The 14727-nt window shown below is 38.2% G+C and overlaps 1 protein-coding gene across 1 annotated transcript; it reads left to right on the top strand.

The window, feature by feature from the left end:
- The first annotated feature begins 9706 nt into the window (after window positions 1-9706).
- LOC110732135 lies at window positions 9707-12148 on the top strand. Its single transcript, XM_021912053.1, has 2 exons — window positions 9707-10026; window positions 10240-12148. The coding sequence occupies exons 1-2, from the start codon at window positions 9707-9709 to the stop codon at window positions 12146-12148; spliced, it is 2229 nt and encodes a 742-aa protein (XP_021767745.1).
- The last annotated feature ends 2579 nt before the right edge of the window (window positions 12149-14727 follow it).

Below are 14727 nucleotides of genomic sequence, written 5' to 3'. Positions count from 1 at the left end.
CGTCTAAATAAATATTACTCAGTCGACTCAATAATTCCTTCCGAATTAATTCGTCGGTTTGGTTTGTTGAATACTTGGGTGTGACCCGAAGGGTTCAGTCAAGATTAATTTGTAATATTAATTATTCATTAATATTACTGATCGGAAGCGGCCTCCACCCAGGCATTTTGATCACTTGACCTCACTGAATATATTAGCTTTCTAATAATTCTGAACCCACTAACAGAATAGTACACTTGTTCGAAGGACACCATTCCTTTCAATCTCCCACTTGTCCTTCCGGACAAGTGCGCATTTTGTGTACAGCTTTTTTCCTATGTCGCTTAATGTCTCTTCATGAACTATAAGGTAAGATTTGTTTTGTCATCCTTATTACGTACAGAAGTGTTTCCCGATTCCGAGTCCGACTGTCAATAAACAGATGATTTCTAAAATCCATCCGAGCACGGCCATGCATTTTACAGTCTCGCTCTACGAGAGGCCTTGTATACAACAAAGACATCTTCCCTATTTTAGTAGGGGGACATTCCCAGTCTTGTAATGTAGCTCCTCTTACTGAGAGGACCTAGTTGCCCGAGTGTTGCCGTTATAATCCCCTATTACGGCAGAAGTTTGACAACATCAAAGCGAACTAGTACTCAAACAAGAGAACTCACAATACTCATGGTCGAGGAAATAGGTTCCGATAGCCATAATGAGAAGTATACTTATGACAAAATTTTAATTTCTTAAAGTATTCTCATAGGTCGATCCAGTATGGTTCTAAACCAATACCTGTGCAAATGATTTATGACAATCATGTCCTTGTAGCACATGAAACGGTGCTATAAATCAGACTACACACTAATCTCAATTGGTCATTAATTGTCCATCGTTTAAATGACCTTGATTAGGGATAATTTTCGATTATAATATTCAATGTTCACTTAATAGGTGTTTCCTTACCAAGACTGGTCTTGATACCTATTTTGAATATTCTCAGAATCAAATGGACTCATTATTTAATCCTAAACCACAATTAAATAGCATAACGGAGTAATAAAATATTGCATGAAATTTTATATTACTCCAAAACTTGAATGGTTTTCCTTAGCGTCTTACATTAATTTTTTTCAAAATTAACTATACCACTAAACAAGGAAATCAAAGCCCGTCTCCTGCATGCTTGATTCCCATTGCCTCAACGTGCTTGTTGTGCTTCACTTGAGGCAAAGGTTTAGTAAGTGGATCGGCTACATTGTCATCCGTTCCAACTTTGCAAATTCTGATTTCACCCTCTGATTTCCATTCTCGAATCATGTGAAATCGCCGCTTGACATGTTTGACCTTCTGATGTCAAGCGGCGCTAAGTTAAGAATCTAAACAGCCTCCTTAGCTGCTTCAGCAGCCGCTAAGTATTCGGCTTCAGTTGTAGAATCTGCAGTTGTACTTTGCTTTGCGCTCTTCCAACTAAACGCCCCTCCATTTAGACAGAACACATATCCAGATTGCGATTTGAAATCGTCTCTGTCTGTCTGGAAGCTTGCGTCGGTATAACCTTCCACAACTAAATCCTCTGCACCACCATACACCAGGAATTTATCCTTGTTCCTTTTCAGGTACTTTAGGATATTTTTGGCCGCAGTCCAATGCGCCTCTCCTGGGTTTGATTGGTAACGGCTCGTAGCACTCAAGGCATACGATACATCTGGCCTAGTACATATTATGGCATACATGATCGATCCAATAAGCGAAGCATATGGAATCTGATTCATTCTTACCCGCTCATCAAGTGTCTGTGGACACTGCTTCTTGCTTAGGGTTATGCCATGTGACATTGGCAGGTGACCTCTCTTGGCCTCCTCCATGCCAAATCGAGCAAGTACATTATCAATTTAAGTACTCTGACTCAATCCAATCATCCTTTTCGATCTATCCCTATATATCTTGATGCCTAGTATGTACTAAGCCTCTCCCAAGTCTTTCATTGAGAAGCACTTTCCAAGCCAGGCCTTTACAGACTCTAACAACGGAATGCTGTTACCAATGAGCAATATGTCATCGACATATAAGACTAGGAAGGCGATGTCACTCCCACTAACCTTCTTGTAAACACAAGATTCATCTGGATTCTTGATAAAACCAAACTTACTTATGGCTTCATCGAATCGCAGATTCCAACTTCTACTTGCTTGCTTTAGTCCATAAATGGACTTCTTAAGCTTACAAACTTTCCTAGCATTGTTTTGGTCGACAAAACCTTCAGGCTGTGTCATATACACAGTTTCTTACAAATAACCATTAAGGAAGGCGGTTTTGACGTCCATATGCCATATTTCATAATTGTAATATGCAGCAATTGCTAGGAGGATCCGAACGGATTTAAGCATTGCGACTGGTGAAAAGGTTTCATCGTAATCAATACCATGAACTTGTTTGTAACCTTGTGCCACTAATCTAGCTTTGTAAATGAATACATTTCCATCTTTGTCGGTTTTCAACTTGAAAATCCACTTACATCCGATAGGTGTATAACCTTCGGGTAAGTCAACCAAGTCCCAGACTTGATTTTCAAACATGGAATCCATTTCAGATCTCATGGCCTCTTGCCATTTAGCAGAGTCGGTGCTTGCCATTGCTTGCTTGTAGGTTGCCGGTTCATCTCCATCCATAATCAGGATGTCCTAATTCTCGGTTAATACGAAACCAAGATATCTATCAGGTTGAGATCTCGGCCTCTGAGACCTACGTAGGGTAATGGATTGAGCATTTGCATTGTCGGTTCGACTTTGCAAATTTTGATCATTTTGTCCTGCGTCAACAGATGCTATTTGATCACTTTGACTGTCATTATGATTTTGTTGCTCATCCTCACGAACTTCGTCGAGTTCGATTTTCCTCCCACTTGTCATTTTGGAAAGGTGCTCCTTCTCCAAAAAGACACCATCGCGAGCAACAAACACTTTGTTCTCCGATTTGTTGTATAAGTAATACCCTTTGGTTTCTTTTGGGTAGCCCACAAAGTAAACCTTGTCAAATTTGGGATGAAGTTTGTCAGAAATCAATTTCTTGACATATGCTTTGCATCCCCATATCTTTAGAAAAGATAACCTAGGAGGTTTCTTCGTCCATAATTCATATGGAGTCTTTTCTACAGCTTTTGAAGGAGCACGGTTCAGTGTTAGTGCCGCAGTTAGAAGTGCGTATCCCCAGAAAAAGATAAGAAGATCACTAAGACCCATTGTTGATCGTACCATGTCTAACAAGGTTCGATTTCTCCTTTCGGATACTCCGTTCCATTGTGAAGTTCTTGGAGGTGTCAATTCTGAAAGTATACCCTTTTCTTTCAAATGGTCATTGTATTCTTGGCTCAAGTATTCACCACCTCGATCCGATCGAAGGGCTTTGATTTTCTTGCCAAGCTGATTTTCAACTTCACTCTGAAATTCTTTGAACTTTTCAAATGATTCAGATTTATGCAACATGAGGTAGACATAGCCATATCTACTATAGTCGTCTGTGAAAGTGATGAAATATCGATGTCCATTTATTGTGGTTGAGCTCATTGGTCCACATACATCGGTATGTATAAGACCCAATAAGTCACTTACCCTTTCTCCCAACTTGGAGAATGGCTGTTTAATCATCTTGCCTAATAGACATCCCTCGCAATTCTCAAACGATTCTAAATCGAAAGAGTCAAGAACACCTTCTTGTAGAAGTTTCTTGATGCGTTTGATGTTGATGTGGCCAAGACGACAATGCCACAAGTAAGTATGATTTGAATCTATGGTCTTAGCTCTTTTGGTATCATTATAAACAATATGTCCAAAGACACAAACGTGTCATTCCATAAATATAAACAAGATGATATGTCTTGTGATCAAGTTCAAAATGACGTCCAACGCCACAAGATCAAAATATGGTAGATAAAACTAAACAAGTTTTAAATCTAGACAAAATATGAGATTACAAGCTTTCTTTGAAAGATTATATTCTTCTTCCACTTGTGTACTCATATCCACTTGAAAAGCACCGCTCACTTTGTTCCTGAAACAGGAGCATATAGTGAGCCAATTTTTCGGTATCTAATACCTTATAAATGGCTTATGTTCAAGTGTAAAGATGATACCTGAGATTGAGGTTACTTTTCTTTTCGCCTCATCTTCTAGATACATGCTACATTCTCTTTTGTAGTGTCCGGGTCTACTACAATAGAAGCAGCGCATCTTAGCTTTGTTCTTGAACTCCTTCTTCCTTGGACTCAGAGCAACCTTAGCCTTCTTGCAAGAATAGGTTTTCTGGATCTCTTGAACAACTTCCATCAAGGACAGTTTGTTCCGCTTGGCCATAAGTCGCATCTTTAATGCAACATACCCCGAATGGAGTGAGCTTAGTAGCATGAAAGCCGCTTGCTCATCGTCCACTGGTTTGCCAATTAGCTCCAGATGGGTGAATAGCCTTGTCATGTTGAGCACATGAGCTTGAAGTGGCATCCCGGATCTAAGTCTTGCATTATAGACCTTAGCCCATACTTCTTGTCTCTCTTTCGTGAGACACCTATCTTGCGGTGGCTTGATCCTCATGTTCAAGAGTGACCTAGTCACATCTTCCACAAGTCCATCATAGTTGCCTCTGGTACTTTTAGTGACTCTCGAATTGACTACATCTTCTAGAGCTTTGAGCATCATGTCCGGAAAATAGTTGGAGAACTTCCCCTTCCATTGTACCGGGATGGAGTTTGCCATGAGTCTGGAAACTCTTTTACAATCCACACTCCATACCTCATGTGCCTCATCACTCATAATCCCCTTTGAGTAGAAACTCGAGATTTGAGTGTCCAGAATGTGCTCTAGGTAGCAATTTCGGAGGGTCTTTCGGAGTTCCTCTTCCCATTCCTTAAAGTTTACCAAGTTCAGAGAAATTGGCAACTTTTCGGGCAATTCCGGGAGAATAAGGTCGTTGACATTAGTTGAAGACATGATTCTACAATTGAAAGAATTTGAAATAAAAAACCATTCATTATACTTAAATAAGATTGAATTCATGCATTTTAATCAAACTTATTTAAAACGTCTAATTCACACATTAAAGATTGTCCCCATTTTAGGTGAGAATAAGTCGATTCCAAGATCCAAAGAAACAAAGAGTGGTTAAGCATGCTTTGGCTTGTCTTAACACTCAATCTCCTAAGGTAAGCAACGCTTTGCTAATGGCTCCAAGCCACTCTTGGTTGAATAAATCGTCGCATCCAATGCTCTCTAAACAATTTATTCACTTTTCCACGACATGTTAGGACTCCATCACTCATATCGTTGAGTATAACCAAAACCACCTTGCATACCCGGTATGCCTTACGTTCCTTGGAGAAGTAGTGATGCCTCGCTTTGGCGTAGCCCACCACTACCCTCGTTCGGTTGGTAAGTGTGTTTTAGAATGACAAGTTTTACTCAATATTTTAGGGACCTAGGGTTTCTATGTTGGTTGATTTAAGTGAACTTAATTAATCATCTCAACATTCGAAATCCTAAACATGCATCTAACATATAATTCATATATATATAAACATAAATATATATCGAAAACATAAATAGAGATGCATTTGGCAACTAGCATGACCCCTTGATATCTTCAAGTCTTCAAAAGGTCTTCATTTGCAACTTCATGGCTTTGTCTTCTAAGAACCCCGTCTTCAAGACTTGACCAAAACATTACAATTGCTAGTATCTACGATTAGGACTAATCTAAATATTAAGGTACAAAAATACTCAACGGTTCGCAGACCGTATTTAGATTTACAAAAATACATCACGGATCACAATCCGTATTTTCTATCCTAATTGGGCCCCACTAGTTGCCATTTCATAAAACATGTGAGAGAATTTTACATTCCATTCATCCATTCACTATCTGTGAATGGCCCATGCATTTTACAACGATAAACCAGTAACAATGCATAAAAGCGCGAGAACTAGTAACTAATCTAGGTGGTTAATCCAATTAACACGCCTAATTAAACTAGTCAAAGTTGTTTTAACCGGTTATGGTAATAACTTAGAGACGCTCCCACTAAATTCCGCATCCAACTTAACTAATCCAATTAATTAAGTCGGTGAACCCAAATATTTGCCAATATTAATTTTGCAAATGTCGCTCAAAACCCGAGGCCTAGCCTCCAAAAATTTTAATTAAATAAACAAAATAATTAAAATAATTAAAACGACAATTTAAGCAAAATACGTATTCCAAAATGTCTAAGTGCCTAGCAATAAGACTTGGAGTCCAAAAATTACCTTTACTTACATATTAAGCAACGCTAAAATTAACTTTAAAATAGCGTCGCCTTAATAACCCGGGGTTATTGTGCCAATTATGGGATTGTACGTACCGTACAACAAGCACGTAGTATGCCCATGCGCACCCCCGCAAAACCAAGCATGCATGTGGGCTGCTTGTGCTCGCATGCGCTACGCCCAGCCCAGCCAAGCGTAGCAGCACGCACAGCGCGCACAACATTATGCTGCTGCTTGCTGCTGGCTGGCGCGCTATGCTACTGGCAGCGAGCAGCAGCCCACGCCCTTCCTCGCACACACAGACGCACAGCACCACGCACCTAAGAATGAAGTGCCCAGCAGCCTCGGCAGCCACATATGGGTTGCGTGAGCAGCCCAGCTAGCCGAGGGCTAGCTCGGGGCTCTTAGGCCTCGTGTTGCGTGCTAATGTTTTGAAAATTATCGATTTTGTGTGTGACATTATAAATCAATTCTAAATTAATTTTAGAATCAATTTTGAGGAAAAATGAAAAATTACAAGTCCAACTTAAATAATTCATCCAAAAGCAATTAACCAAATTTATTTCCAAGAACCATTCTTTAATAAAATTGGTTTAACTTGGTGTAATAAAATAAATTAGGGCAATTCTCACTATTAAAATCACTTTAAATTAATCTTGAGATTTTGACAAAATAAAAGGGAGTTGGAAAAATGAACATAAGTTCAATAAAGACTCCAACTTTAATACTTGTGACTCCATGAAAAAATTATATCTTCCAATATGAAGATAAACCAATTTCAATCACAAGTTTTAAACTTTATGATTCCAATCAACTAAAAAATGATTTAATCAACAAAGTTTAACCAAAATTCATGGAATTTAGTAACTCAAGGTTTCAATCACTTATCATAAATAAAGATTGAATCTTTAGTAATTGGAAGCAACAAAGAACAACAATTTCACACTTAATGCAATTAATTTGCAATTATAAGAAAAAATAAAACCAAACTTTCAAGCACCAATTACTACCAAGTAATCATGCTTAAAGTGGTCTAAAATTGCATATAAATAAAGGCAAGAACCAAATTCATAACCACCATAAATATGCAATCAATTTTCAAGGTTAGAAAGACTTAAAATTTTTCGTCAAAACGAAAAATCCCTCGAAAACTACAATCTGGTCGTTTTCTGGCTAAAAACAGAGCCCTAAACAGATAAAACCATTTCCAGAACGCCTTTTCCACCCAAAATTCACTATTTTTGGGTCAAAATCTGGGTTCGGGAGCTGAAGACAGCTCTAATACGAGGTAAAATTGGAAAAACGAGTTACTAATCTAATTAGCAACTTAAAACCAGAAAAATTAAGCCATAAAAACACCTTGAAAATATTATGATTTTAAAAATAAACGAGCGAGGCTCTGATACCGCTGTTGGGGTTTGGTGAGTCCGACTCACCGCGGAAACAAACCCAAAAACAAGACCGCACTCGCAATAAATAAAACCATAAACATAATTATATTAATAACAAGATTAAGATAAGCTAATTACCTTTGACGCGTGCTTCACTCCAAAATGAGCTCTTACTTGAAAGCTTCAAGTCTCGATCACATGGAGACCTCCAACGAAGTCCACCCGCACCAACAAAACCGACTAGGTCCAATGTCTTAGGGTTAGCAAGACCCGACCAATAAAACCCGAGTAATTATATTGAGTTCAAAGGTTTTCACTAATTGTGATGCCTTTTCTAACTCTTACTCAAGCATCATTCCCAATGCCCATACTTGGGTATTTATAGGAAATGATGGGAGTATCATTTATTCTCCCATCAATGTGGGATAGTATGATTTTTCCATTTTATTTTAAAGCTAAAATAAAATTAATAATCAAGCTAGTAATAAATCAACAAGTGGCAAGCTCATATGAGTGGTTAGGTGAGGACCACTTGGAGAAGGGGGGGACCAAACTTGCTCCCCACTCCCTCTCCCATAACTGGCCACCTCACTCCACACACACTCAAGGACCACAAGCCACATGGCACCCACCCTTGGGCACCAAGGCAGCCAAGGTGGGCTGCATGTGCTGCTGTCCGTGGCATCCACGCCCAGCAAGCCCAGCAGGCCCAGCAAGCCCAGCATGCTTGTGCGGGCTGCTGCTGGCCTTGGCCAGCGCTGCTAGGCAGCAAGCAATGGCCTAGCCATGCTGCTGCTAGCTGTGGCGAGCTGGCGCGCCTAGCGTGCTAGCTGCTGCAGCTTGTTGCGGCATGGCTTGCTAGCCATTGCGCGCTCAAGGCTATGCCTAGCATGCTAGCATGCACTAGGCAGCGCCTAGCCTTGCGATGCTAGCATGGGTGCGCTAGCACGCACCAGCCAGCCTAGGCTCGGCTTGGTGCGCATGCTAGCCACCATGGTAGGCCATACACCCTTAGCACTTGGTTTGCTTGGGCATTCCGATGCTAGGGGTATTTTGGTCTTTTGTTGATTGATTACTATTTCTCGTCTCGTCTTTCACTATTTTTTGACTCGACTTCCGACGCTCGGTTTCGACGCTCTAAGCTCGAATTTCCGACGTCTAAATAAATATTACTCGGTCGACTCATTAATTCCTTCCGAATTAATTCGTCGGTTCGGTTTGTTGAATGCTTGGGTGTGACCCGAAGGGTTCAGTCAAGATTAATTTGTAATATTAATTATTCATTAATATTACTGATCGGAAGCGGGCTCCACCCAGGCATTTCGATCACTTGACCTCACTGAATATATTAGCTTTCTAATAATTCTGAACCCACTAACGGAATAGTACACTTGTTCGAAGGACACCATTCCTTTCACTCCGATGTTTACCTTATCTCGTAAGTTGGCTGTCATTTGGGACTGTCTTAAGGATTGGTGCCTATCACATCGGAAGTCTTGGGGTATTAACTAGAAATCCTTATGCTCGGATTTATCTTCTTGTTCAGCTCAGTTGCATTCTCCGGTCGCCCGTATCCTTTTTCTAAATACAAGAGAAGAGAAAGTTGCTGAAGCTACGACTTCTTTTCTCTATTGGAAACAGCGAGCCAAGGTTAAGTGGGATGCCTTAGGGGAGTTGCATTCCAGGTTACTATTTTAAGTTGTTCAAGCTCGTCGTCGTCGAAATTTGATTGTGAGTCTAAAAAATGATGATGGGTATTGGGTGTCTGACCCAGTGGGTATTCGTTCTCTTATTCAATCTTTTTATTCGGATTTATATTCTCCTGTGATGTGCTCTATGAATGAGAATTTGATGTATTGGGAAACTTTGGGCTTGCCTACTTTGTCTGTTTCACAACAGACTAATTAAATCTGCTATGTTCCGTATTGCTGATGATAAATCCTCAGGCCCAGATGGTTTCACCTCAGCTTTTTTAAGGCTCATTGGGAAGATATAGGCGATTATGTTACCTCTGCGGTTTAGTTTTTCTTTGCTCATGGGTACATGCTAAAGGAATGGAATCGCACCTTCTTAGTCCTTCTCCCAAAGGTTTCTCAACCAGAGTTAGTCTCTCAGTTTCGACCAATTGGGCTATGTAATGTGTTGTATAAGTGCATCGCCAAGTGTATTACTAATCGTCTTCGTGGGGTTCTCCCTACTCTTATTTCCGGTTTTCAAAATGAATTTGTGCCAGGTCGTCTCATCTCGGATAATGCCTTAACTGCTCATGAACTTTTGTCCTTTATGAATGCGTCAAAGGCTTGTAAGCGGTTTTATGCGGCTCTTAAGTTGGATATGAATAAAGCTTATGATAGAGTGCGCTTGTATTTTTTTATTCAAGTGTTACGGGCTTTTGGTTTTCCTCCCTACTAGGTTCGTATCATTAAGCAGTGTGTTACCACAGTGTCTTATCAGGTTCTTGTGAATGGTAGTCTTACTCCGTCTTTCTAGCCAAAGTGCGGCCTTCGACAAGGGGATCCTTTATCGTCGTATCTTTTTGTTCTCTGTATGGAAGTATTGTCGGCTTCTTTGCGCAGGGTGGAAGAACATGCCTTGTTTTCAGGCATTCACATTTCTAGAGGGGGTCCTTCAGTGTCTCACCTTTTCTTTGCGAATGACTCGCTGCTGTTTTTCCAGGTTTCTCCGCAGGCGTGTGAAAATATTATGAACCTTCTTTCTCAATTTTGTAGTTCTTTCGGTCAAATGATTAATCTTCAGAAGTCCTATGTCAAGTTTAGTCCGAATACTCCCCCTGACTATCGGGATTATTTAGCTCGGAGTCTTCGTGTTCAATCGAAACCCTCTTTTGGAACCTATTTGGGGCTTCCAATCGATCTAGGATGGAGTAAAGTTTCGGATTTCAAGTTTCTGATAGACAGAGTTGCTAGCCGATTGTCTGCGTTTGCCTCTCTCCGGTTGTCTGTAGTGGCAAAATTGGTTATTATTAATTCGGTGTTGGTAGCTTCTTTTAATCATATTTTGTCTGTTTTTAAGATTCCTTCATCTATTGCTTCTCATCTTGATAGTATGCTTGCTAGTTTTTGGTGGAGATCTTCAGGTTCTAGGAAAGGAATAGCTCTACGATCGGCTTCTCTCCTTCACTTACCAAAGGGGCTAGGTGGACTTGGTCTACATAGTATTGGATGTTTTAATTTGGATCTCGTAGCTAGTACTGGGTGGAGGATGATGAATAATCCTCAGTTGCTTGTTTCTAGGCTCATGGTTTCTAAATACCCCACTCTTTTTGCTTTGTCGGCGAATCGGATTACCCAAACCTCTTGGGGATGTCGTGGTTTACAGTCAGCCATGTCGGTTGTGGCTAAAGGAGTTCGTTGGAAGGTGGGTTGTGGTTCGAGTGTTCGCATTAAAGTTGATGAATGGGCTCCAGGGGGTTTAGTTTCGTTTAAGGATGGTTTATCTGAGTCGGAACTCCCGACTCATGTGTCTTCTATTATTGATCCACGTTTTAACGCGTGGGACTCCTTGAGGGTCCATCGACTTTTTGATGGTCCGACTGCCAGTCGGATTCTTAGTCTGGATCGTCCGCAAAATCTAATGGACGACTTTGTTTACTGGAAATTCACCAGGTATGGGTCCTTTTCCACGAAGTCAGCTTATTTCCTTTTTCTTCAACAGGACTCCTTGACGACTCCTGTGGGGCCCACTTCCCCTTCTTGGTGGCGGAAATTATGGGGACTTCCTATTCTACCTAAATGGAAGAGCTTTGCTTGGAAAGTAGTTCATTCTACTCTTCCAGTTGCTTCAACTCTGTTTGTTAGGGGGATTTCAGTTGATCCTATATGTTGTTTTTGTCACCGTGAGCCAGAGACGGTTGCTCATTTATTTCGGGGCTGTGATTTCATTAGCCTTCTCTGGGGTCGTAGTTCTTTAGGTTTTCATAGCCCTGGTCTTCATCGTCTTCCGTTCCTTAACTGGTTTTCAACTATGGTTTCTTTGTTTGGTGCTACTAAGGACTGGGTAGGCCTTATCAACTTCTTCTCTATTTTGTGGGCGATTTGTCTTTCTCGTAATAATGTTCGATTTCGACAATTGGATGTTTCCCCTACTAAGGTGTTGAGTCTTGCGTCCCAGTGGTGTGCTCGGGGTCATCAAGCTCAGGACTTTCGCCTTAAGTCGTCTAGTTTGCCTCTTCGTCCTAGGCTGTCTGTCACGACTTTTTCTGCTTGCTACGGTGGGGATCCTCTTTCGGGTTTGGATATTTGTTTGCTCTGTGATGGTTCTTGGTCTTCTGACAACTCTAGGTGGTGGTTGGATTTTTTCAGGATTATATTTCCCCTTTGGTGCTTGGTGGGGGTGCTTGCACTTCTCTCTCGTCATCTGCTTTACATTCAAAATTTCAGGCCTGCTTTTGGGGTTTACGTAGTGCCTACGGCAGGGGTTATCGTAGGATCCTTATTTACTCGGAATGTGAAACTCTGTGCTTAATTTTAGGCCGTCGTCAAAGGAGTGATATTTCTTTATGTTGGTTAATTCAAGATATCCATGCTCTTCTTTCCTTATTTGATGCTTATAGGATTAGAAAGGTTCCTAGGTCGTGGATTTCCCTAGCGCATTGGTTGGCTGGAAAAGCTCGTGCTCGGGAGTTTCTATGTTGATCTTTTTAGGTTGTTTGTTTTCTTCCTTTGTACTCACTATCAAAAAAAAAACCTTTGCACTTTGAATTGGTGCTGTTAGTTGATCTTATCAATAAAGTAAGACCTGAGTAATTAAGTGTGATTTACTTGCTTTCTTTATTATTTTGCCTAACTTCGATATTAATATTTTTAACCAGAAAAGGCGTAAGGGGACATCAAATATGAACATTGGTCGATCGACAAAGGGATATAACTAAGGACTGAAGAAAAGAAGAAAGTAAAATCTGGTGTTTGGTTTCCTGTAATCGCAATTGCTGGGAGTCAACCTAAAATGAAATAAGATGTTGAGACTATCTGGCTTTTTATATATATATATATATATATATATATATATATATATATATATATATATATATATATATATATATATATATATATATATGTTGAGACTGTCTGGGGTTTCTATGTAGTTTTTATATTTAATGTTAAGACTATCTCTAACATGGATTTCTATGTAGTAAAATTATCGTGGGTATTTTAATTTTAAGGTTGAATCAAAGGTTTGTTTTCAGAATCACAATTAGCAATATACGAATAATCATTTCGAAAATTATAGTAATGGACTAATAACTTAATAGCTGTCACATGATGCAAACCGTACAAAAAACAATATATGTCTTTTAATTCCTTCAACTATTAACGTACAAATAATGGTTCCAGTTATGTATACTTTCGAAAATAAGGTCTAATTGTTTGTCCTGCTTAAAGATTATTAATATTTACATAACAATGTATTTCTTTTGTTTTAAGAAGCACAATTAGCAATTTACGAATAATCATTTCGAAAATTATAGTAATGGACTAATAACTTAATAGTTGTCAAATGATGCAAACCGTACAAAAAACAATATACGTCTTTTAATTCCCTCAACTATTAACGTACAAATAATGGTTCCAGTTATGTATACTTTCGAAAATAAGGTCTAATTGTTGTACCAATTGGTTGTTGATGTATTGGTGATTGGGACTACACTTGGTAGGGAGGACTCGTGTTCGATCCCCCGCAATAACAATTAGGAGGGGACTGGAACTTAACCACCCAGAATTGATCCCCGAATCCGAATTAGCCCAAAGGGTGAACCGGGTGGAACACAATATATATATATATATATATATATATATATATATATATATATATATATATATATATATATATATATATATATATATATATAGTTTGTACATTACAAATCATCAAGTTGAATTATATTTATAAATATATATATATATAGTTTGTACATTACAAATCATCAAGTTGAATTATATTTATAAATTCTGTTAGTGGAGTGGTTCGATTAGAAATACTTTATATAAGATGAATTTTGTGGAATATTTATTTTGTCACTCCTTTAAAAAATCAAAATTTTATCACTCAATTATTTATAAATCAAAATTTTGAAAACAATTGACATCATTGAAATGAAATTACGCATGAATTGAATCCAAAGACTAAAGTTGAAATCTTAGATAGTGTTATTAATTCATGTTATCATATAAATTAATAAAGCTATTATTTATCAAAGTTCATTTTTTTAAAAATTTAAATAAAATTACAGTAAGTGAGTTCATCGAAATTAAAGGATAGTGATTTATATCAATGATTAAAATTAACATATTAAGGACTTACATCGTGTCCTTAAATTTTGTTAATTTCTTCATTCTTTGTAAAGGTTGGTAATCACAATTTTACATCTTTATTACCTTTATAATATCTCTTAAGAGTGTCACTAAACTTCATGCTTTGTCAGAGTACCTTTCCTATTTCATTATAGTCTCAGTAAAGATTATGCATACTATCTCTAGTTTAAGCTATGTCAAAACAAAAAGTAATTCTATTTCCTCATTAATAATGCTATCTTTAAAGAATTTTCTAAACTTTTTTTTATCAAGGTTGCAAATTTTATTTCACAAACTTTAAAAAAAATCGGGTGTACAATAATTATTGCCATCCATTATAAAGATAGGCTAAAGTGATCAAAAGTTACTCCTGAAATGAATAAAAGTTACCCCAATATGCATAAAAGTAATCCAATACAAATAAAAATTATCAACACTTTATTAGTAAAGAATCACATTTTAAATGACTAAAAATCAATTATTAGTGATTGAATGTAATTAAATTATCATTATAAAACTTTTCTTGTTGTCTATTTATATAAAAATTGTATTATGTTTAAAGTTACTTAAAAAAGGCAAAAAATTACTCTAAAATTAACTAAAAGTTACCCTTATACGGCTTGATGTACACTAATATTAGTGTGAATCGGGTGTATATAAAAGTTTTCCATTTTATTTATACAAAAAAAATTATAGTATCATACATGTCATTTTTTTTCAGAAACTACCTTTTAAAAGGATTTTTTTTTTGTG

The sequence above is a fragment of the Chenopodium quinoa genome, unplaced genomic scaffold, assembly GCF_001683475.1.
Source record: "Chenopodium quinoa cultivar QQ74 unplaced genomic scaffold, ASM168347v1, whole genome shotgun sequence".
NCBI classification, from domain to species: domain Eukaryota; kingdom Viridiplantae; phylum Streptophyta; class Magnoliopsida; order Caryophyllales; family Amaranthaceae; genus Chenopodium; species Chenopodium quinoa.
The sequence above is the reverse complement of the archived record's forward strand: the minus strand, read 5'-3'. Positions and strand labels throughout refer to the sequence as shown.